Source organism: Hoplias malabaricus, chromosome 10 (assembly GCF_029633855.1).
Source record: "Hoplias malabaricus isolate fHopMal1 chromosome 10, fHopMal1.hap1, whole genome shotgun sequence".
NCBI lineage: Eukaryota > Metazoa > Chordata > Actinopteri > Characiformes > Erythrinidae > Hoplias > Hoplias malabaricus.
In genome coordinates this window covers 32321097-32347366 of record NC_089809.1, presented here as the reverse complement: position 1 = coordinate 32347366, position 26270 = coordinate 32321097, and the positions used below count along the sequence as shown (strand labels likewise).

Below are 26270 nucleotides of genomic sequence, written 5' to 3'. Positions count from 1 at the left end.
TGATGTGAGCTGTAATAACATCAGTTGTGAAAAGCGCTATATAAATAAATTTGATTTGATTTGATTAATGAATTAATGAATACCATGCCAGGCCTGACAGACAAAATAACAGCACTTAGGTTTTTTTTATCTTTATGTTACTTCTCCTTAAGGCCTGAAAAAACTCAAAAATGTTGTGAGAATACAACTCAACACTGTGGATCCGAAAGGACGTGTCGTTGTCAAGAAATCTTGACCCAGAAATGAAAAAAAGAATAGAAAGTTTGAAAGTCAAAGGATGCTAATATTCTTAGGATACTGTTCTAATAACCCCAGAGCCCACACCTCAGCATCACTGAATATGTTTTGGATTATTTGGGATCATGAGAGGCACAGGAAGACAATGCAACCAAATTCTAAGACTGCACTTTACAGATGTGAAAAAATATCTGTGCAGATTTCTTTAAAACATTTAAAGAAAGTCTCAAAAAAACTGTGAGCTGTAATAAAAGCAAACTTTTAAAAATTAAGTAATTAAGTAATGAGAAACCTTGTATATATATATTTTTTTTTTTTTTGCCTCCACCAATGAACCATGACTCTAGAAACGAACCCGCGGCCTCCGCCGAGCCGGCGGCTGGAAATGGCCACTGACCCCAATAGGCGAGTCTCCCAGCGCCCAGACTTGAGTGAGCTTTTAAGATTAGCAAATTGTAGCTTTAGCAGTTTAGCATTAGTGTAAATAGCAGACATCGAAATTCGTGCTAAGTTAAACCGTATCTAGGCTTTGTCTCCCCACATTCACCCGCCTACTCTCCGTTATTCCACCCACTCCCCACCTCCCGTCATACAGCCAGTGCCTGTGTTACTCCTCCAGCCAGTCGTCACGTCTTCAAGGTAGTGATGTGTAACCACTTAAAACTTTTTTATTTCTTTTTTATTACCGTTTCCACTGTATTTCTTTTATTTTTAGTAATGCTACATTTTTTTTTTTTTACTAATTTGAGAGTTTTGTAAACATATATCAGTGCAAAAAGGGTAACTTTCAGGGTGGGGGTTGGAACGCATTAATTGCTTTTCTATTATTTTAAATGGGGAAAATTGACTTGAGAAACTTTTCCACTTACGAACCGGGTCACAGAACGGATCAAGTTCGTAGGTAGAGGTTCCACTGTGTATATATATATATATATATATATATATATATATATATATATATATATATATATATATATATACTCATTATGGCTTCATGCTAAGACTGAGCACAATTGTCAAGGCTGTCTTTAAGTTTACAATGCCCCTCCATTCCCCCCATTATTCTTAGACGTGCTAGCTAATGTGTGTATCCATTATGGAATTCAGTAGTTAATTTTCTCCTCCAAATGTGTTGAGCTCTGTCAACAGTAGTTTGAAAAGAAACAGAGGCTTGCTCCACATCTCAGTGAAAGCATGTGCCTGTCTTTACCATTCCAGCTTGGTAGGACTGTTTGACTAAAGGAGTCCTAGCTAACGGGGGAATAGGCAGTTAAATTAGGAAGACAACTGGGCAAACAAACAAATAAATAAATAAATAAATAAACATGAGGAACCAAGACCCAAATAAAACCAACAAAACACCTTTATTCACTGATAAGAGGTTAAAAAAGCCACAGAAGCTATCAGCATTTCAACAGAGACAAGGAATACAAGCAAGATTGATGATTAGCATTTCCAGCTGTGAGAAAGTGGACGACATGTAGCAGCTTCTAGAGATAATCTCAAAGAGAGAGAGAGAGAGAGAGAGAGAGAGAGAGAGAGATACAAACCCTCTTTTCTTGCAAACAAATACAAAGAGAACACTTTACCCTTTTGTCTTGTGGCCAGTGTAATCTGTAAGAAGTGGACAGGACCAAATCCCCCGTGTCACAGCCTTAGACTCGCACGGGCAAGTCAGGTACAAGCAAGACACAAGGAAAGAGAGAGAGAAATGAAGGAGAGTTAATTGTTATCTCAGCTTTAAGGTGTTGTTCCTATTAGTGGAGTGCCTTTAAAAATGCATTAATAAGAAGCTCTGTGTTTGATCATACAATCCACATGTTAAAACCTGGGTATATCCAGTCACTCCTATTGCCCTTCCTCGTTTGTGTGACTTTATATTAAGACTTATTAAATGTGTCTTGTATTTGCTTATAGCTTTCTAGATGTAGGTATGGTTATGTTCCCCTGATTTGGACTGTTGTTTTGTTCTTTCTTTCCAGTTTCTAGTACCTGGAAACACTGATCAGCCATAGCATAAAGACAACCTCCTTGTTTTTATACTTATTGTCCATTTTATCAGCTTCACTGACCAGAGCTGCACTTGGTATTTCTACAATTACAGATGGAAATCCACTAATTGCTATGCATACTTTGTAAGCCCTGTTTCACTCTGTTCTTCAGTGGTCAGGACCCACACATGACAATCACAGAGCAGGAATTATTTGGCTGGGGTTCATTCTCAGCAGTGTATTGATAAGTATGTGGTGATGACCAACCTAAACTGGTCATTGCAGAAATAATGAACCACTGTTTCTGACTTTACATCTACAAGTTGGAGTAAGAAGGTAAATGGGTCTAACATGGTGTTTAAAAACACGGTGCTGTGTCGGATCCATTTGCACTAACCACACACTACCACACCACCTCCATATCATTGTAACTGCAGTGTTGAGAATGATCCGCCACTCAAACAATATCTGCTATGTGGTGGTCTTACAGGGGTCCTGACTATTGAACAATATGGCTGCCCTGTTGTTACTCATTAATCACACTTTATTTTTACTTGGTCAGTTCCAAAAATGAAAATTCATATAAACACAGTAAATTGTGGCTTTGGTGAAATCACGAGGAAAACTTATGTCCAAAAATAAAGTTACAATACAGGTACATTACTTTCACTAAAGATACAAACAGTGTAAATGTACCTTTAAAGTACAACAGTGGTTTAAGTCCAGTTTTGATCCCCAAAAGTTACATTACATTCTCTAGGAGAGGTGGATATTTGTAATCTTTCGTTATAGAAATGTGTAAATTAAAATTACATAAGTCCTGGAGAGTGTGCTCCCCGTGTCTGCGTGGGTTTCCTCCGGGTGCTTCGGTTTCCTCCCACAGTCCAAAAACACGCGTTGGTAGGTGGATTGGCGACTCAAAAGTGTCCTTAGGTGTGAGTGAATGTGTGAGTTGCCCTGTGAAGGACTGGCACCCCCTCCAGGATGTATTCCCGCCCCTGAATTGGATAAGGGTTACAGATATTGGATGGATGGATGGATGGATAAATCCTGGAGATGAAATCAACATAATCTACAAGAAAAAAAAAAAATCTACAATTATTATAGAATATGGTACAATTATATTCCCTGACTAAATGTACTGAATATGTATCCTAGAGGGTACCACCACAATAACAGCAAAATATACCACCTCAGTGACAGTGTACACGGATGTCTTTACGTCATTCCAATGTTCCAACTTTGGCTCTTAATTATTTTTTTAATTTAAAATTTTAGGGTGTTATAAAGTTTTGAAATTTTCAGTCAAACAATCCAAGGTGAAAATATAAAGGATAAATTAGTTTAATTAGAACCTGCCAAAGAGTGACTTGTAATCCCAAAATTCGTTAGTTTCTGGTTGCTTCTGTCGTGAAATAATTCTATGCATGTGACATATGCTGATCTTGATGGCATCAGGCCAGACGAACCGATATCAAAATAAAACTGTCGAAATCAGCCTGACTCTGACACATGGAAATACCTCATGTTTTGCTGAAACGCATAACAGTAGGATCAGTGTGTTACAGTATGATCATTGTTCAAGTCCCAGCACAGGTTGCTCTCTGTTAGCGTCAGTGTGGTCCCTGACATTGCAGACACACACAAACCCAGCTGGGTTTATCCTTCCTGATAGATGACAGAGGAAAGGAAGCAACTGCTTCAGTTATCAAGCAGCATTGTATCTCCAATGTTCCAGCCATGGGGCTCTTCTTTCTGCAGCACAGAGGAGTAACAGGGTTGATCTGGGTTGCCTGAGCTTGGCTAGTTACTGTCACCCAGACACACACACACACACACACACAAGCGCTCCCACTCTCTCTGCCCCACAGCTAAAAGAACATCACTAGAGCTCCTCCAGCTGGCAGCAGTCAGTACTAAACCACTTGCCATTGTGAAAGTGAGTGTTGGAAAGTGTTTATTATTATTATTATTATTATTATTATGTTATTTTTATTCTGTGTGATGCCTAATATTTTGTTTTATTCTATTACATTTCAGGGTTGTAAATGCAAAATCTTGAACCACTATCACTGCTTTTAAAATGTGTTTTGTTGTTAATATTATTGTTAGTATAATATATACAATTATAAAAACAATACAGAAACAACAATATTAATCATCATTGAAACCCTAATGCATTTCAAGTTGCAAAACAGAAATTTAAATTAAAAGTAAATATTGCAAATCTCTAAAACAATAACTGCTGAAATAAATTTTTCAATTTCTGTTGCCAATATTTAGTGGCATTTTAGGTGAATTTTAGCTTTTAGGTGAAGTTTTTAGGTGGGAACCCCTTTTTTACTCAATCTATTTATACATCAAAGCCCCAAGCAGCTGGTATTTCACTCCAGAGCATTTGGGTCCATATTGAAAGTCTGTTTAACATTGTTACCTGATTGTTTGAGAGTTTTAGGCTCAGTTGACAATGAAATCTCTCTCATGTCACCAAGCTACACCACAATACATTTGTTGTAGGAGGTAGAAGTTAGTGGTTCTACAGCGCCACATAACAGGGGTCTTTTGTCCACTATGCTGGTTGCCTCCTGGAGGAAATGCGAGAGGAATTCCAGCACTTTGATACTGCCATCATCACCACAGATGCTCAGTGCATTACGACGAAATGCTGCTGTTTCTCTCTGGGATCGTTTCTACACCAAGAGGGCCCCATTTGTTGCAGTGTTGACAGATGAGGAGGCAGTGAAGGGCACCTCCCTGCGTTTCCAACGAAGACCAATGTGGGCCGTGCCAGACTCTGAGCCCGATCAGAGCTTTTGTTTTTGGCTTCAGGCATATTTTTTGATCTGCCTTGTCAAGCAAGAGCCTGCGCTTGCCCTCTTTCTTCAGCCGTGCTTGACATTGGGCCGTCCGCTGACAAACGCCGGGCCGGCGCTTTGATTCGGCTCTTTAATTGTGGAAATAGCTGCCCGGACTGACCGCTCAGCCGTGTTCCCCATGCCCCTGTTAATTGCACGCACAGATGTCCTGAAGTGGATTTGATCAGCTATGCTTGTCCCTCAAATCAGCTACTGACCACAAGGTCACTGCAGCCAGTGAAGAGTAACAGAATGCATTAGCTCAACTTAAAAGCAGTAATAGCTTTCCAGTGATAATGGTTTGATTCCCATGCTTTGTTCTTCTACCACTCTCATCTTTAGAAAGTTAATGTAGCACATAACCACCATGACAAGTTCTAACCTCACTACAACGGCATTAGTAATGGATAAGCTTTGCTCAAAAATTGTTGAAACAAGTGAAAACTAGAAGAATGTTTTAGTACTGAATATTATTTGATATTTTAGGTTTAGCTGCAGACTCACGCCTGTCAACAACAGAATGCAAATGATACATTACACAACTCTATTATTAAACTTCAATAATAATTGAAGATTTGAAATATATAGCAAAAAGTGTCTAGAATTATAATTCTGGCTTTAATCGCAACAAAAGGAATAAATCAGAGGTGAAAGGAGATGGAGTGGCTGCGCTGTGGTGTTCACTTGAGTCCTGCAAGGGTGGATAACCTTAAAATAACAAATGATGCTGGGGTCAATAGCCCTGGTTCTTATCTGGCTTTAAGCGCAGACGGAGATCAGGGCGCACTCAGCTAACACTCAGCCCTGTCGATACTTTGCAAGCACCCAGCATTCGTTTTCCCTCCTGCAGCACTTCCACTTGCATTCCCAACTTATGAGCCAATAGTCTGAAGAAAGCACTGAACTGTACTCCGGGCTGCTGTTGGGAATGATGTTTGAAAAGTACTTTGGGAAGTGACATGGCAGGAGTGAGGGAGCAGGAATGTGACAGAAGGGAGTAACACTGTAATGGTTTCAAGCTTTACACCATTAGAGCAAACCTGCCAAAAGTTCTGGGGGTGTAGTGAATAACACCCCTTCCCACTTGAATTTAATTCTCTGCCTAAATACTGGCTCCACAATAAAAGTCCTTGAGCAAGACTCCTAATGCCACGTTCATCTTTCTCTGTAACTTTTTTAATGTGAAATATATTCTGGATAAGCTTGACTAATAAATACTATAAATGTAATCTTAAGAACATAAAAGACATAGATCATAATTCCTACATAGTAATGCCCAAGAATGTGTTTATTTGGAATGGAATGAAACTAAGTTAAATATACGTTTCTCATATATCACTACTGATGCTGGACAGAAAGCCTGGCATGTACTAACATGCCTAGAAAATTGCCATTTACTTCATTTGAAACTCTTATCCACTACTGACCACTTTACAAGCTCCACCCACATCATAGGTCCACTATATGTACTCAGATGCAGGTTGGCCATCTGTTGTCATGCAAAACAAATACATCAGCTACTCTCTCGACCTCATTCATCGACCAAAATATGGCTGTTGACAGATTTTATTTGATTTGACCACTTCGTTGACCAGTTGCAGAATGGCCCTGGCATTGACACAGTAGTAGCGTGGTATTTTGTGTATATTATAGTGCTCAAGTTTTTACATATTAGTCCCATTGTTGAGGTCAGTGATGTCCAGTACACAAAGCATCTAGTCATGAGTGTCTAACTGGACATAAAGGTAGAAGTATAATGCACACAAACACACACGTTACTCCCCAGCAGTGTTATTCTGGGAATGTTTTGCAGTATGTTGAAACATCTCATCAAACAAATCATCCGTTGAACTAATTGGGATTATCTTGTTGATAAGCCAAAGCTTCACACTCCTGCTTTATAAATCACTCCCATGCTTTAATCCTACACGTGTGACAGCTGATTTGCTGCCTCATTGAGAGCTCACTGCATTTGTACTCAAAAACCCTGAGAGGATTAAACCACGGTGCTCTGAAGTTTCATGCTTCTTCATCAAATACAACTGATCATCATCTCCAGTTTCTAGACAGGCTTGGTCAAGGCTAGTGAACCACTGCAGACAGCTACGTCAAAAGGTATGCAAACACATCCACTGCTGACATACAGCCTTGCAAATGGTACGGGAACCACCGCTCTGACCCTGGGTTAGGCCTTCTTCATCTGAGCCGCTTTTCTGTGACACCTGCAGAGAGCAAATGGAGCAACCTGTCGCACTGTGTAATCCGACGAAGCGGTTTGCCATTTCTGGGCCGTTTAAAATTACAGCATACAGGTGTTTTTCGGGGAGGCTGGCATTGACAGACAGGCATGTTAGAGGACAGCCAAGCACTTGTGTTCACCACAAAGATCCCTCTTGTCTAACAACAGCCATGCCGGCGCACGCTGTGGTTCGGGTTACCCTCTATCGTTCTCATATCTCTTTGAGGACGTCGAAGGTGCTCTTCCAAAGGATCGAATGAGTTTCAAAGAGCAGGCCATGTTTTTTTTTTCCTTTCCTTTTTCTGGGGTCCTGTCTGCAGTATGCAGCACCTGCCTGTGACATACAGAGCACTTGGCTTTGCTGCCAGCAAGTACTGGCTTCAAAAAGCCACAAAAAAAGGGAAACAGTCTCATCTCATGAGCACATCCATCCACTCAGAACTATCACAAAGAAATAGATGCAATCTTTGTCCTTCAGACGACTTTACTATCAGAGCTAAGCACTAATGAAAGGCTTTGTCATGGACTTGCACAAAAAATACTTTGAAAAACTGCTAATGTAAACATTTCAGATTAGTTAAATTAATAGATGGAATAAAAAGAATAGTATTTCCGTGGTCCTATAAGCTTTCAGAAAATGCATGCAATAATATAAACAGGTTTGATGCTGTTTTAACATGAATATTTACCCATGATTATATCACTATGTTAAAAAAATAACAGTTACAGATTACTGAAAAATATCAGTCCTTATAAGACAAATGTGTGATGAGTTAGGCATACAGCTGTGGCCTAAAGGTACGAGATGTAGGCATACAGCTGTGGCCTAAAGGTACAAGATTTAGGCCACAGCTGTGGCCTAAAAGGTAAAAGATGTAGTCATACAGCTGTGGCCTAAAGGTGCAAGATATAGGCATACAGCTGTGGCCTAAAGGTACGAGATGTAGGCATACAGCTGTGGCCTAAAGGTACGAGATGTAGGCATACAGCTGTGGCCTAAAGGTATGAGATGTAGGCATACAGCTGTGGCCTAAAGGTACGAGATGTAGGCATACAGCTGTGGCCTAAAGGTACGAGATATAGGCATACAGCTGTGGCCTAAAGGTAAGTGATGTAGGCATACAGCTGTGGCCTAAAAGGTAAGAGATGTAGTCATACAGCTGTGGCCTAAAGGTACGAGATGTAGTCATACAGCTGTGGCTTAAAGGTAAGTGATGTAGGCATACAGCTGTGGCCTAAAGGTAAGAGATGTAGGCATACAGCTGTGGCCTAAAGGTAAGAGATGTAGGCATACAGCTGTGGCCTAAAGGTAAGTGATGTAGGCATACAGCTGTGGCCTAAAGGTAAGAGATGTAGGCATACAGCTGTGGCCTAAATGTAAGAGATGTAGGCATACAGCTGTGGCCTAAAGGTAAGTGATGTAGGCATACAGCTGTGGCCTAAATGTAAGAGATGTAGGCATACAGCTGTGGCCTAAAGGTAAGTGATGTAGGCATACAGCTGTGGCCTACAGGTAAGTGATGTAGGCATACAGCTGTGGCCTACAGGCAAGTGATGTAGGCATACAGCTGTGGCCTAAAGGTAAGAGATGTGGGTTCTAAGGATTGATGGTTGGAATGGGAAATAAAGGAATAGTGCTGTCTCCACCCTCAGCATTCATAGTTGAGGTGCCAAGCAACATCCAAATGCTTTCTGGGCACTGAAATGGCCTCCTGTCCTTCACTGCCCCTAATGACCTGTGTGTGTGTGTGTTTTCACTGCCACAAAGGGATTAAATACAGAGGCCAAGTTTCCATGTAATGCTCTGCAATGAAGAAAAGTCAAATTTTTTATGTTGTCTCATTTTCTTTGTGGATTCAGTGTCAAAATAAAAAAGGCAGGTGTTTGCTAATGAAATACATATTAGAAAATTTGTATGTATAAAAATGTCTTTGTATGAAGAAATGTTCTCTGCACCATGTTAGAACTAAACAAACATATATTTAAGGGGGGGGGGGGGGGGAAGACTGATGTACTAAGTCCAGCCTAAAGCTAATGCATGTTTCTGTTTGTTGCTGAGTGTGTCTGGAAAAGGTCTGCATTCATCTGACAGCCAGAAAATGCAGTATTCTCAGAAAAACAGATAGTCTGTCTGTCACCCAACATCCTTTGTGTGTGTGTGTGTGTGTGTGTGTAGGGTGGGGCTCAGTGGTGAATGTGGAAAAAGACTTCACCTTCTCATTAATATTAACCCACGTCTGATATTATTTCCAAACACCCTAGCACTATTGGGTAATTGGACGTTAAAAGTGAAGTGCATCACTCTCCAACTCACGCACACCAATTATTTTGCATCTGTTCTTCTTAGTGGCACACAAAAGTGAGATCAATTGACTTTAAGTAATCATATATGACTTATAAATATATGACTTATAAAGGTCCCTGCTTATACTCAGATACCTGTGAAATGCCCAATAAGTGTTTTGTTTTCATGAAATATATGATCAGGATTTGATAGTTTGGACTGTCACGTAGAAAATCAAAGCTTGCATCTATTTACTTTTAATTCGTGTGAGATTTTAACGTTTACTGAAATGTACAGTGGTAAAGAGTCCATCTTCCTGAGATAAATATTGTATTACTGAGCTCACATCTGTTATCTATTGCTTTACAACTAAAACTAGTCCTGTAAGTTGTTGGGAGACAATTTGTGTGTTGCTGTACTAGCAGCAAATAGCTTGTCATTTTTTTCCGACTTTTTCCATCAGTAGGGAAACGGGCAGCTCGCTGGTGCTGTATAAAACCCCCGATGTTTCATTCTCCGAAATGTCATATGGATTGATTTTACACCTGAATTACAATTCTAATCAGTGGTGTAGAACCACATGTTAAAATGCACTGGCCCCTGGGCTATGACGGAATTGGACAAGGCCCAGGAAATTGTGTCCGCGGCAGAAACAAGTGTTAGGTGATTGTTTACTTCATGTCTTTAAATTGCATTTCTTCCGTTTTAATTTCAGCAGTGGCGAGCGGGAAAGGGAAACCTTTTTTTTTTTCCTTCCACCAGCTCTCCCCCTTTCCCTTGCCATTAATCCAGCCTCAGCGATGCTCGCCATATGCAAATGTCACGACCCTATCCGGGAAGCCTGAGGCTAGCTTTGACAGCACTGTCTCCGTGTAAAAACGCGGGTCGAAGCTGAGGGACACTCAGCAGCAGGTGACTCGTTTCTGACACTTTGCAATTACAAAACACAGGCTCCAATAACACAGACGCAGAAGACTGTGAAAATGAGGAAGGTTAGTGGGCCAGTTTGTTGTAGGAGAGGATGTATGATATTATAACTCAATACACTACCGTGTTTTCCACTCCAGCGGGCAAGGATGCGGGTTAAGCAAGGCCAGCCTGGTCTGGTTCGCATTTATAGGAAGAGCAAAGAGAATGTTGTTCACTTATTCTTCCTGTCCTGGATGTGTGTTTGGATAATGTGGATGAAGTAATCTGCAAACATAATTTAGTCAAACATATTATACATTTATACTTCAGACAAGGCAGTGAAAAAACAAGCCTTGACAAGTCATCAAAATGGGCTCTTTTACTTACCAACTACGTCACAGAGACAAGATCTTTAGAGTTATGATGTGCTGCAGCAGTGGTAAAAAGGAATCAAATGAAAACAACAAAGAGGCCTCAACATATGCCATTGTTTTCCACGGCAGCTCCCTCTTGAACCACACAGTACTGCTGTAATACACGTGGGACCTCACTGATAAAAGGATTGTATAGATCTGACCTTAAATGGATTGATTTGTAAATATTTATGTTCATATCATTATATAAGAATGCAAATTTGATGTAAATGTATCAGGTAATCTTAAACATGCGCAGCACCCATTACATTACAACATGTAACTGTTCAACACTGAGCTATTAAAATTATTTTTAAGCCAAGGCTTTAAACTCATGAGACTCCTTATAAACCACACCAGCTAATTTACTTGGCTTTTAATTAGTTAAAAGGGGTGTCCTGGCTCCACATCTCTCCTTAAAAAAGAAACAAATGCAGGTAAACGTCTCTGATCAATTTAACAAACTGATAACTAGTCCAGTGTAGAGAACTTGTAGAATTTTGAGAATTTATTCACTAGACTGAGCAGATCAGACATCACAGTTAGATCAAAATTAAGTCCAAATTTAATGTAGAAAAATAAGGTTTTTCAGCAAAGCTTGAAAAAGACTAATTTTAATTGGTTTTAGAGCAAGATGCATTTAAATGTTTAGATGGAAGCAGTGGCAGTAACATTATACATCATTTAATTATTGTATATATATATATATATATATATATATATATAAACGTTTTTTAGTGAGTATTGACAAAATTTTACTGTAAACTTATCTCCCATGCAGTTAACTAGCTATCCAAGTTATTAAAATAAAACACAGGACATGTAGCATAGTGGGCTCTCCATACTATTATCTCATTAATGTCCCAGGTATTGTAGAAGATCAAGTACAGTCCAAACTTGCCTTTTAAATAATAAATAAATATTTTTACTTGAAACAGGGGTTATACTACGTTTTGTAAATATTTCTGCTGATGCATCAACCACACGTAGAATAATTGTTTACCTATATCTACATATACAAAATATATATGAACATATTATAGTAATCTTAAGCAAAATATGTGTTATTTTTCATTCATTTATTTATTCATTCATTTATTTATTTAATTAACTTGGCCTTTCTTCAGAAAAAAAAGAGCTGAAAGTTCTATATAATATAATGTATGTACCACTAGATGGCATCACCACACTTGATACCTTAAATATCGTGTTAAGTTACAAGGGGTTTCAGTTATTCCTGTTTTAATTAAACTAACACAACACTAGATGGCAGCATGCGGGTCTAGCGCCTCCTTTGATTTCTTTATCAACCACAAGATGGCAACATAGCCTTAAAACACTATAACGCCATGTGTATCCGTCTCAGTCACAAACAAGTTAAATAGCTTTTTTTAGTGCCTTGAACACCAAGCATTGTTTTAATTACCTATGATAACCTTTTGTAACGGACTTTATAATTAGGCCTGAAACCTCTCTTTTTTTCTCTTCGGTATGAGGCTGCTGAAGGATTCACACATGGTCTAACGTCTGATACCCCATCCACACCGAAAACGCGAAAAACTAATTTGTGGCCAGAAGACAAACATTGATGAAAGGGTGAAGGATGTCCAACACAAAATATGCATCTACATAATGAATGGCTAGTATTAAGTGGACACTTGTTTTATATATGACATAACATTAACAGGAAAGCAAGTAAATTAACAGAACAACCAACTGAATACAACTCAGTGAAGATAATCACCCTCTCATTCACTTGGACGGCGCATGCGTTCTATACGTGGGTCGCAGCAGCGCAGGCGTTGTTATAGACATCTGAATCATGGACGCATCGGTTCTTTTAATCGGCTCATTTTAGTGATTCTATTAGAACGAGTCACTCAATGAACAAATGAAATATTTCTGTAGCATACAAACACAATATGATGTTAAAGGAACACTGCGCACACACAGTTGAAGAGGTTAATTCATTTTTTACAGTTCCTTAAACCAAGGGAAGGGTTTACTACCGTCCTCAAAAATGTGTAAGTTTCTGCAGTTCTGAGTGGAAAGTAACAGAGACTATACAAGTCAGTGTAGCATTATAATGTTTATGAAGCTGTGATTTTCAGGAGATATTGTACCTAGTGTTCCTTTAAAGGTATCAAAAATATTTACTAAACGAAAACTCAAAACATATAATACTCTAGTGGTCTTTATATGTTGTCTTTCAGTTAATTTAAATGAAATACAACTGCGTTATGACAGCACTGATCTATACAACCTTTAAGCTAATCTTAGGTTTTATATGTTAATGTGGTCTTTCATACTGCGTATCTAAAGGGTTTTAAACCTCAGAATGAAAACAAAAACAGCATGTTTGAATGAAAAATACAATTTCCTTAGTAACAAGTTCCAATCTTTCTTACCAGTGGGCACAGGTCAGTTGAAAAGACGTTGAGACGACGTCTTTCTCTGACGTCTTCAAATAACGTCCCCGTTTTAAGCAGTTGGTACAGCTAGCTACTAGCTACATCATGAGGCGGATCAGATTTGCTGTCCCGCGGACGTTAACAGGTGTTTTTACATGACTTGGGAGTGGTTTTAATCTTATGGTTTATATGTTTATAACGTACTAAATAATTAAACGCTCTCTTTTTTTCTCACTCGCGTACACACACAACATTACACACAATATTCATCATCTGTGCCTTCCTCCACTGTGTCTCTCCGGGGCAAGTTTCCTTGAACACATAACGACATTTTAATTACCAGGGGTTATAATATTGTAAGTTTATTATGCTACATATTATAAATATTGTTCTTACCAGAAGAGACTAAACGACCGCTTTCAACAGCGTGTGGAATAAAATAACGGTTTAGAACGGTCCAGTGTTTTGATTTGAACGGCTGTGAGCCGCTGATCTCCAACTCATTTTACCACGCAGCTGTAGAAGTGTATGATCTACAGATCAAGAGATCTGCCGCCTTGGTTTTAAGTGAGGCATTTGAGAAGTTTAATGTAAATTGCAAACAATAAATAAAATAGCGATAGCAAAGCCATACAATGTTTAGGAATATGTTAATTAAAATGCTGTAAATAAGAACTGGAGCAAGTTTAAGCAAGTTGGAGCATCATTCAAGGTTCGACTCCACTAGCGAGCAGGGCAGGATATTATAGTATTACAAAATGTAAGTTATTGTATCTGGAGGAAAACTAGAGTCTTTTGTCAATCTTCGTACTCCTTTCACGTGAAGTAGATAGTAATACACTGAACTTTGTTTATGAATTACAGTGAGTCGGTTTGACTGATTCGTAAAGACGTGCGGTTGAAAGAATCGATTCAGTGAAAGAATCGAGGATCTATTCACTAGGTCCATCTGGGTGAGCCTGTGTGTAATCTGTGTGTTTCTGGCGCCGTGAGCCTGTCTCTCCGGCCTGCATCAGTACTGTATCGACGTTGCCTCGCTCTCACCACATGATCCGCACAGTGCCGGAGCTCAGACACGCATAAACCCACGGAACCCACGGACGAGATGAGGGTGGCCGGCAGCAGAAGGAGCTCGTCGGACGGAGCCGGGAGAAAGGAGCTGGCTCTCCCCTTCACCAACCCCTTCGTCCATAACCTGAGCTTCAGTCCGTGGCAGAAACTCCAGGTAAAAAAAAAAAAAAAAACGTTTATTCAGCAGTCTTTCATGCTAGACATGTGCTGCATCGCGGCCTCTATATCTATTAGACATATGGAGGGGTGTTTTCGTTCACCGTTTATCCTCCTCTGATGCAAAATATCGCCTTAGCCCTAACAGGCCACTGAAATGGACTCTGCTTTAAAATGAATATAGCTGTTGCTCTTTAATTGCAGAACTATTAATGAGCCCTGAAGGAGCTGGGGAGGCCATAATCAACATCTCAACCATCCAGATCCACAGATCTTGATTTTCCTTTAGTCTGTACAGTGGTTTGGACATTGTTGTTTATAGCTGTTGCTCGTCATTGTAAAACTCTGCAGAATATTTGAATGAGAATTAAAGGTCTGAACAGGACAATGGTGGTTTTACCTTACGTTTTATTAAAGGCTTAAAAAGCAAAACTACTCCTTATTTTGTTCCAGCACGTGTGTATGTATATGTAATGAGATATATATATATATATATATATATATATATAGATGGATGGCAAAATATAGAATAGAGACAAATGCAAGCACTAACAAGTATATTAGAGAAATATGTTTGAGTTGTCTTTTATTTACCTTCAACTCGCCTCGATTTTAGCAGTTTTGTGTCTAGCGTTAAATTTAATTTCATTAACGGTTTTCTTTTGGTTTCAGAATAATCCATTGAATGTTAGCCGCGGAGCCTCGTGGCTAACAGTTAGCACTAACGGAGCTACTAGGTTAACCGAGTTAACCCTGTATCTCAATCACACGCGTTAATGAATATGCGTCATTTAAAGGATGGCCACGTTTTGTTAAAAGATGTGGTGTTCTCATTTGCGTTCCGTAGGATTTCATGTAGAACTATGTTTTATTCAGTGTGTTTTCCGTTACATTTTGGCAAGGGCCTATCATAGGTTGCTAGCTAGCCTTACTTTAACTTACTGGAAAGAAGGTCACTTAAGGTTGTTTTTAAGTCTGTTCGGTCCTAACTTAAACTGAACGTTGGAAACCGGATCTTGTTCATTAGCTGATATTATTTCTCATAAATGTCGTGTTAGACGGGATTGTTGCTCCAGTGTGGGGTGGAAAAGGCGGGGAGCAGCCCTCACTGAGGAAAGAACATATGTTGTGAGACTTTTACTCTACTCAGAGACACCACATGGTGAAATTATTGGTTTTACGCAGAGGAGGACAAATCTGATAGGATTATATATTTATATTAACATCACCTGTCATCCTGAGAAAAGTAGCTAGTTTTTAGAGAGCAGTGCAATGAGTTCTTAATATTTTTTAGGTAAAAGTAAAAAAATTAGTTAAGCCTAGTTATGTCGTTAATAAAGATTTATTCTGATATTTTCACGAACATTAAGGAAGATCTTTGGTGAAATTATGAGCGTTTCTGAAGAGAGAATGGCATGTCTTGGCTGGCATGATGGGCAGAGACACGTTTAATCCCTCTCTGGTTCTGATTACCCAGATTACAACGTCACTAACGCTATTTGTCTGAGTAGACACGTCCTCTGAAGTGAGAGCATTAAAGTACTAATCATTACTTTGTTCGGTAGATGTTCTGTTTTCAGTGTGTAGTAACATTAATTTTTATGGAGTGATAATGGCTCAGCTGACCGATAGCAAGCTAGTTTCAGGTTGATGGTTTTATTTTTTTTATTATTTATTTATTTATTTTTTAACATGCAGAGGTTACCTGACAAATGCTGACTCATAATTAAACTTCAGTTAAACTATGGCGCTACCATGATATGGGAATGCAACAGGGCAAACTCTGACCTATTCAAACTCTTGCAGAATTGCAAATCACCAGCACATCCAAAGGGTTTCATGCCTTCTTTTCAGTTGCAATGAAACAATTAACATGAAGTGAACTGGCTTCCTGGGACCACTTTTTTTGAATTACAATATCTTATGGTTGGGCTTTCAGGTCGACTGCCTGAATAGCTCCAAAATCCCCTAAGCTCCACTACTGCTAATTAAGGCAACACAATTCAAGGCCTACAGTGATTAGATACCAAGGACGGTCAGTGGTGTAAGGCTTCATCTTAGACTCTTCAAACGACAGACTAACTAACAGAATACTACTACCAAGAGGAAAAAGTGCATCTTTATGCTTCCTCATGGGTTGTCATTTTTTAATTTCTTCATTCATACAACAGGTACCATGCCTGATTTTCTGAGGGGAGCTATCCACCTCAAGCTTGCACAACTTTGGTTTTTGCTCATGTCTTTGTCCTCTTGCTGGAAACTTACTTTGAAATAGAGAGAGCAAATACAATGCATGTTATCATCTGTCTAGGTTCTCACACCTATGGTAATTCTTGGCTATTAAGTCATTCTCCTTTTTGCTTTTATTGGAAAAGTGTGTTTTGTTTCAAAACACCTTTTGAGAGAAGTTCAATCCTGAATTTGGAATGAGTGGCTCCTACATTATTGATTTATGTTGATTTCGTCTTATTTCCAATGAGTTCATGAACCTGTGTCCTGCCCAGTTTTGAGGACTTTACACAAGAAAAGGACATTAACTTGCATCCATAAGCTATGGCTTGTGGTCAATTTTTTTGGGCTAGCTGTCTAAAATATGTTATTTTAACTGAGAGAGCAATACTTCTAAGAAAACAAAATTCCCCAAAAATCTAAGCTACATCTATTGTTGTTGAAGCCTAATTGTTAAATTAGATGTGTTAACAAAACATTTTGTAATCAATGCCCATAGTCAGGCATGACTTCATTTCTGTTCGCTTTGCAGCACACTTATATCATCCTGTAGAATTGGAAATGGACAGCCATTTAAAATATTGATCATTTGTTGGAAAGCAGTACACCTGCATCAGGATTATGAATAGCACGTGCTGACCAACACTCATGGCTGAATCATAAAGCTACCATTACTAAGAAATTGACCTAATAAATGTCTCAAGGTTGATCACATAGATTTACATTATCAAGATTAGTAAAGGTAGAATGTGGACTGTGCAATGAGCTCATCAATACGTGTTGTGTGTCACTATATAGCAGTGTTGTGTTTCTTTGGCACTGACATGGAGAAGTGATACTACAGACACCCTCTCATGTCAGACAGGCCATTGTTCACACACACTGTTGAACAGAACATGCAACCAGATGATTGAAATACCACTGAAACTTACACTTCCCTGGACAGAGAAAACATTCTGGCCAAGTCAAATGACAGTAAGAACTGATTAAAATAGAGGTTCGCAAAATTTTAATTGTAAATCACCTCATGTAACTGGCTTATTGTTCTCTCACTCACTCATATCTGCTGATCGTTAGCCTTAAAATCGTCACAATGGGGGTGCTCTTCAGTGCTTTGCATTAAAGACATGCATTCTTGTTAATAATGCAAACTGGTGCTCAACCCAGAAAGGTTTTGTGTGCCAGCAGGGGAGCAATCAAAAGGAGGCAGTTTTATGCTTCCACACTGCACTTAATTGCTTATCTTCTGCAGGCCCACCCAAGTAAGAATCATTCCCAGCTAAACACACTATTACGTATATATGTATTCAAAGCACCACTCTTCAGAAATGATAAAAGAAACAGAGGTTTGATGTGGTGCCTTGCAGGCCTAATATATAAGCCAATATTGGTGAATAGGAGGTTTTGTATGCATCATGTTACCTTCTAGGAATGCACTGTAAGGTATTCTGTGTTCAGACTCTGAACATGTTATAGGTCAAGGTATTGTACAGATATAGCACAGTCGAGGAAGTGTCCCAGAACCCAGACCAGAAAGTTCACTGACCCAAACCAAATTTCTACTATCCCTAACAAATCTTTGTATGTTGAAGTGTTACCTAAGAAATCTTTTAAAGGGAGGAACTGGTGCAGCTTGACTTGGAGGAGGAGGCTCCTTGCCCACATCTATCTCACCAATGTGCAATCAGCATTGCCTTGGAATCCTAGAGTTGTTGAGTATTATTTCCAGCAGGCAAATCTTTGCATCTTTGGCAAGCTGCTGCAACACCACTTACGTCAGAATCTTACTGTAAATTGATGTTGTTTTTCAACGTAAATGAATTCTCCAGCATGCATCTGTCAAAGAAAAACACCTCTAACATATCTTATAGTCCTTTAGTGGATATTACCAGGGAGTTTTAGCATGTTATCTTATGTCTCTGTGAACTGATATGGATTTGGCAGCCCGTTATTCTGTGATACACACATCAGCTCAATGGAGAGGTTTTTAAGCAAACTCTTAAAAACATTAATGCTTTGCCACTCTTAATAGGCCAGTTTGAAAGCTATCTATCTGTGAATGTGTCCAAGCTGGTATATCATTGTGTAAATATTGACACAAGATAGCTTGCATACTCTTAACAGTACTTAGTAGATAAGGCTTAGATAAACATCAAGCTGTGTTGGAAAAAAACGCAATTCAACATGCTTTGTGGATCATGGGATAATTGGAAACTTGCTTTGCATGTGCTAGGACCTTTATGATCGATTATACACTATTATCTGTTACACTACATATATGCCTTACATATTCAGGGTGCATGTAGAGGGTCTTTTATCTGCTTTACCCAAGATAACCTCTCCTGGAAAGTTCACTGAGTTGCTTCTGGGTTACGCCACCCTTCAAATGCTCCACTCCTTCTTGCGTTAGGTTGGAGTTATTTGGTTCCTATAAAATTCAGTTCGGAAATGACAGTAAGTGTACTTGGATTCTCCCCAAAAATGAAACCTAGATCATTAGGTTGCTTAACGCCTGAGTTTGCCTCACTGGGGTTGCTTGTTTATGTTACTTGTGTCTTTCTGCAGATTGGGGTGATGACGCTGACAATTTTCCCAATTCGTCTTTTTGTTGCTGCATTCATGATGCTGCTGGCATGGCCTTTTGCCTTCATTGGCACCCTGGGCCGTTCAGAAGAAGCAGTGGAGCCACAGTGCTTATGGAGAAGGTAAAAGATTTATACAATTACATCTAAATTATTGCTATCATGATAACATGCAGGTACAATATATGCATGCTTTTTTAAAAAACATATATTTAAATGATGCACATTTATACATCGTGTCTTGTATGTGAATGTGATAACTCCACAACCTTCCCTGTTGGTAACTTTTGCTGTCAATATGGCGGTACCCTCAAGGGTACATATACTGTGTTTCTTTAATTAGGGACATAGTATAAGTGTAGATATTAAAATAGTTTTCTTATACCCAATTTTATCTCCAGGAATGACGTTATGTTCTTTTATTTTTTATTTTTCACCGTAGAAGAAATATAAGAGAATTGAATGTACATTTTGGGAATAATACTGGACTTTAAAACCACTGTTGTACCTTTTTTAAAAGATACATTTACACTATCTTTTACACTTGGTGACCAATAATGTACCTTTTTTGTATTTTATTTATTGTATTGTTTCCCCCTGAGAGTTTATATATGGGTCAAAACTAAGGTTTCATTTCACAATCTAATTACTAGACAACTGTTTGTTTACCATGTATTTTGATCTTGACATTAGGAGTCACCAAATCTGTATTCCATAACAGCCATTTAGACGGCCACAGACAAATAGCAGCCCCAAAATTAAAGCAGAGACATGAGTTGTGTTCAAATGATTGTTCTTTTAGTTAAGGGCTAGCGTTATGAGTCTAACATCATTAACCTCAAAACACAAGGTGTCTGTTTTTAGACAATGTCTAATTCTAACACTCATTCTAACAAAATGTAATTGTAGGTCTACGTTAATGGTTACTTATAAAATACAAACAGATATCATGAATGTGACCAATTGCTTGCTGCATGTGCATTCGTTCTAAGAATACTTTTTAAAATGGCTGCCTGTTGCATTAGGCTAATCATTCATCATTCTATTCATTTCATTTGCTCATGCAGGGCCAGTTTCCCAGACATGAGAAAAAACATGTCTTGAAGTAAATCAGAATGCCAATGATGAATCACTATTGGAAAATGTATTTAGTTTAGGTTTAAGCTAATCTGGGTTTTGAGGAAACTGATTCATATTTTCCTGATATTAATGAAGACCTAATGCAAAATGAGTGGTAGCTTGAGTCATAGCTGCAATGCTGAACTTATTTCCCTGCTGGATCAATAATATTTATTTATATAAAATCCAGCAGGGAAATAAGTGTTGAAATAGCTTACATACAGAGATAAATACAAACACAATCAGAATAGAATATAATTGAATCAGATGCTAAATGTGGGCTATAAACACATGTTGGCTGACGCGATACATCTGGAGAACTGTGTACGTTTGATTTCTCTCCCACCCAACTCAAACATTTTGAACACACCTTCACACACTTCATTTGTTTATTTTTTTTCTCCCCACCTCCTCTTTATTTACTTTTATTGGTAGTTGGGGAAGCCAAGACACTAGTTATCACCTGAATGAGTACTGTCCAGTCTCCTGCGCTTTAAATGCTGGTGTGAGACAGTCCTACAGTGAAGAAGGTCATGTCCACTGCCTTGTGGCTCACAGTGTGCCATGACTGGGATCAACCATGAGTCACAAGTTTTTCTTAAGACAGATGAGCTTCCCTGTCTCTGAGGATTCACCGAGTGATCTCAGTCTGTGCCTCAGTGACTCTGTCATATGATGTTCTATACATGCACACTGCCCTGTACTGTGAAATATTGGATGCATTCATGTCACATGATGATTCTTTCTAAAATAAGAATGCTTGCTTTTAGAATAGGCTTCTGTGCCTTTAGCGACTGGTCAAGACACACAACATATAATAAATTAAAATAGCTGTATACTTTTAATAATGTTATAAACAAAATTGCAGTGTTCAAGGAAAATTTTTGTCAAATGTCTAAAAAGCCTTTGTGGGCCATGTTTAGGAGTTTTATAAAGATTACTCTAAGGGTCAAATGTGTAATCTGTTTATGCCATGTTACTACAGTACAGAATTTATTAGTGAGATGATGTTGTGATCAATTTTGGCCAAACAAACTTGAAATGAAATAGTCCTAAATCCCCTGCCCTCTATATGCTGTATACTGTTATTGTTGTCCTCTTTTTAATAACTTGTCTCAATTTCCGCAGGGTGGTGGACATTATTCTGCGAACCATCATGCGGGTCATGTGGTTTGCAGGTGGCTTCCACTGGATAAGTGTGAAGGGCAGACAGGCTCTGCCCACTGAGGCCCCCATCCTTACACTTGCACCCCACTCGTCCTACTTTGACGCCATCCCTGTCACCATGACCATGGCAACAATTGTTATGAAGGCTGAAAGTAAAGACATTCCACTCTGGGGAAGTAAGTTGCCGTATTTTGGGATTATTTTTCTAAAATCATTGTTCACACAACATAGACAGTAAGTAAATTTCTTTTATCAAAATGTTGCAACTATGAAAATCTTGCCTGTAACGGACAAAATTTAAATGAATATATGGCAGGATGATTTTGGTGTAGGCTGCAGTAGCTGACTAAACACTACAAAACAAACATGTTCACAAAGCATCTATTCATTCATACATTAACTTCTAACTCAGCAGATAGTTAGGGACAGCAGGCCTTGTGTCCAACAGATCTCCTAATATTTAAAAAGAAATAACTGGGCTGATACTGGTAGATTGCATTAGTAATACAGTACTCGGCCAGCATAAGCACTTCAATTACAGTATCTCATTGTTAATAATCATGTCCTATTATTAAGCTTGCAGTGTGTGTCCTGGGGAGAAAGTGACATTTAGTGTGGGATTGAGAGGCCTCACCCACTTTATACAGGATGCATTGCACACCTGGACAGGCTGGTTTGCTCAGTGCAAACACTAGGAGTGTAATTGAAGGAATAGTTCAGTGCACAATTTTACACGTATCTCTAGCTTAATTTTTAAAAGACCTGATCGTCTTTTGAATTTCAGAAATTGAACTGAAAATGTAAGCAAGTACATAGCTGGGAGCTTACAGTATAAAACAGCCTTGTTTGATTTGAACTGGAGCCATTTTTTGGGGGTCGAAACGGCAACATCATTGCTAGATACTTTATCATCTGTGAATATAAGTGATACTCTGGGATATATATACACTTCTACTCAACATAATTTTGTCTGTATCGATTATTTTTATTCTGTTATGTCCTTACTGTGTGGTCATGTACTTTCCCTTTTAAAACCATGCTACCAAGTTGTAGTCACGTGATTCTGCCCCTACCTGAAGCAACCTAAATGCTGAGGCTGACCAAGCGACTCAAGCAGCTAGTACCAAAGAAAGTCACAGCGTGTATGGTTTGGATGTACTGTGTTTTGACTATAGTTAAGACAACAATAAACAACACGCAGAGGAAAAAAGCCAAATACATAAACAGTGCTCAGAAAACAAGAGAGGAACAACCTCCCAGCAACAAAAAAATATCAGAGCTTTAATACTGGAGCATATTTACAGTATAAGCCTTGGCACAGAAATATGAGGGTCAAAAATACGAAAACAAAATAATCATTCTTAATCGTGGTAAAATGTACAATTTACCTTTAAACATAAAATATAGATCATAAAAAACTGTAATCTCTCCTTGAAAAACTGGACCAGCTAGTGTACATTGATTGGCTGACATCCTGCAGTGCACAAACCCTTTTAGAAATATATATTATTTTGTATTAGACACTATTAAGAGCTAGATTCATGACTTGCATAGTGCACTACACAGGGAAAATGGAGTGATTTAGGATAAATCCTCTGTTTCTCTCATGCTTCCTCATGTTTTGATGTCTCTTGCTTAAAGTTTCTCTACTATAGCCCTGTACTGGACTGGCATGATAATGCAACCAGTGTTGTATTCATCTGGACAAAGATACTTCAAAAACGGATTGAGGAAAATCTCAGTTTTTAGAAATATCCAGATACTTGTGGGTGAGAGAACTGCCTATTGTGACATCATCAATTTGACCTTTCCAAACATCCCACTATTCATTTCTATGGTTAAAATTCGTATGACTAATTTACAAAAAACGTATGCCAGATTGGCATGATGGACCATACATAAGTGGTGTACCCAAGTCTTAGTGGCTGTAACTCGAAAGTGTGAAATTTGACAGAGTGTATTCAAAAGTCACAGGACACCCTTTTATTTTTTTAACATGCTACATGACCATATTCCCATTGGGTAAACTTTGGGTTTTTTTCCCATCAGGCTTTTAAGATAGGGGACATGTTCAGAAAATAGCCTAAAACCTACTAACTACAACTGTTAAATGCTCAGACTGCAAACTCTAATGGAGCAGGCTGAGAGCACACTAAGCAGTGTTAGGCAGTGTGTGGTGTAGATGGTGGCACGTGCAGTTATTTTAAACAGTCTTAGGCCTTTCCAGAGAAGGTTTTAAGTCCTCTGATGATCCTGGACACCTCTGAATCTCTGAGCCTCTCCTTACTGTCTAATTCCTACAGACAGAGAGCCTTGCCTGCCCCTCCTCCTTTTCCTCCTCACTTTCTCTGTCTCATTCTCCATCTCACCTTCCTTCCCTCACTCCATCCTCCACTCATGATCTACACTCCTCTAGTCAGTGCACATTTCAATCAGCGGTCCAGGATGCAGACCCTTTCCAGCAATTTAGAGGGGGGAGGATGCTGATGGATGAGACACCAGAGATGGTGAACTCATCCTGGCCTCACTGGGATGAGCTATACACTTAACAACCTTCCAGTCTTTTGCAGAGAGAGTAAGAAATAAAGAGACGTAACAAACAACTAGTTGTGATTTTTGTTGAACGGTCAAAATAGACAAAATGTCCCTGTAATTTGCTACTTTAGTATGACATCTATAAATACGCTCATCTGTGTATCAGGTGTTTTTAAAATGGCCTAGTCAGATTTGCAATTCATAAAACTAGTAGCACGGTGATTCACAGTGGAACACACCAGCTCTTCACAAATCACAGCTCAGTTTCTCATTTCAAGCAACAGTCTTTTTTTTTCTCCAGTGCGCTCCCTTTTATTTTTCTGCTGCTTCAGATTGTCTTCATCATTTCATTGCTAGCCAACATGCTTTGTTATATTTCTTTGCGAGAACTGTAACTCTGGCTAGCTCAAAAGAAACACATTCAGCCAGTTACAATAAACATGCTCTAGTAGTGTTTTCAGTGACTTTAAGAACCTTACTTGTTACTTTTTTTTTTTTTTTAACATGATATTAAAAAAATGATTCTTGCAACACACAGGTAACATGTCCAACATATTCAGACTTGCCTCCTTGGGGCAGGCTTGTATACGTTGCGGAGGAAGTGAAAGTGTCCTAAAGTAAAGTTTGGATTCCAGAATTATCTTGCCATAATTTTTTAAAGCAACAGGACTCACCAAAGGGATTCATAATTAGGAGAATAAAAGGTTCATAGTTTATTTATTACATGAGTGAGTTATTGTCTGGGGCATGTCCTTATTTATGGAATAAAAAATTGTATGGACCATGGTGTTGAAACAGGTTTTTTTTGGCCACTTAATGTGAACATGCGGTGCTGAAGCACGAGTTGGTTTGCTGATTGTGTCCACCTTAAGTCTTTATAATCATAGCTATTATATATTGCTTAAAACAGTCCAGGTTTTGAAATCTTTCTATCCGCTTTTTATATTGCAACATGTTGCATGGTGAAGCCTGTTGTGGAGCAAGTACGTACAAGATCTGGTCAGTTATTGTGTTATGGTCTCATGCTGAACATTTTTGTTGTTGGTATATTCCAAAATGAAAGTAGATAATATGAATTTTCAGTAATTTCAGTAAGTTTTTTTTTTTTTTTTTCCTTTTAAAACTGACGGCACACTGTTAGAGCTCTCCACTGGAGTTTGTATGCAGTGGGGAGTGTAGGCTGTGTGCCAAATTACTGCAGGATCTCATCTGTTCCCTTTTGTTAATGGTCAGAGGGGAAATATGATTGTTCCTGCTACATTCAACCAAAAAAGACTTTTAAATAATCATTTGGCTCAGAACTCACACTAATGCTAAAATCAAGTTTTGAAAAATTTGATCTCAAGTCTGGTTTGTATTTACTGGAGTGAATCTGCAGCCAGAGTATTACTTGTATCACTGCTTTGTCTTACCACGTTTTGGGCTCTTGACCAAGACTTTTAACCCTTATCCATTGGCGCTGGATATAATATTAGACTACACTCTGAGCCCAAACGTATCCCAGAGATCTATAGAAATATTCTTGTGTTTATTTAATTTTCTTTCTTTTTATTTCCAAAAACTGTGTGTTTTTCCCCCTATTATTTTTCAGTAAACAGTTAGATACTGGGAATTTATGATGTAATCAGCCATTCCTAAAATTAAGTCTCTGTTTTGCATGGATTCACAGCTCATTACCAGAATTTCTGTAGTTAAAATCTTCAGCTTTCTTGCCAATTTGGTGAAATTCCCTGTTCATTTCTAGAGTATTCTAGATCTCTAAACTTACAAACATTCAGGAAGCTATTATAGATCCCAGCTGTTCACACCAGCAATGCATTTATTGACTTTTTTTAACAACAAATTTGAAAATATTTGACAAACAAATACCATATTATTAAATGCAGTTTGTCTGTCATCTGGTATAACAGATACAGAACAGAACATAGAAGCAAGATTAGAGGCCTTTGACACACTTCCACAGCTAGAACTGGAGAAAATCATCTACTTGTCAAACTGAATACAACCTGCACACTTGACACAGTACCAACTATTTAAAGGTTTATAGGCTTATAATTAGAGTTTAAAAAGTA

At 38.6% G+C, this 26270-nt stretch overlaps 1 protein-coding gene and 1 long non-coding RNA gene across 4 annotated transcripts in view; one reads left to right on the top strand and one right to left on the bottom strand.

Moving 5' to 3' along the window:
• Positions 1–1619: 1619 nt before the first annotated feature.
• On the bottom strand, positions 1620–13781 carry LOC136708295 (uncharacterized). The gene is made up of 4 exons (XR_010804339.1): positions 13736–13781; positions 13337–13651; positions 10657–10800; positions 1620–3300 (listed from the first exon to the last, which is right to left on the bottom strand). It is a non-coding gene; the product is annotated as an uncharacterized lncRNA (long non-coding RNA).
• LOC136708293 (lysophosphatidylcholine acyltransferase 1) overlaps positions 12702–26270 on the top strand; it is a 30636-nt gene continuing 17067 nt past the window's right edge. The window contains exons 1-4 of one of the 3 annotated variants that reach the window (XM_066682755.1): positions 12702–12952; positions 14204–14564; positions 19361–19500; positions 21625–21839. In XM_066682755.1, coding sequence (XP_066538852.1) covers positions 14445–14564; positions 19361–19500; positions 21625–21839 — 475 coding nt within the window. In that variant the 5' untranslated portion in view covers positions 12702–12952; positions 14204–14444. Of the gene's footprint in view, positions 12953–13822; positions 14100–14203; positions 14565–19360; positions 19501–21624; positions 21840–26270 lie in introns of those variants that run through there. The other 2 variants (XM_066682754.1, XM_066682756.1) reach the window with 2 other exon arrangements.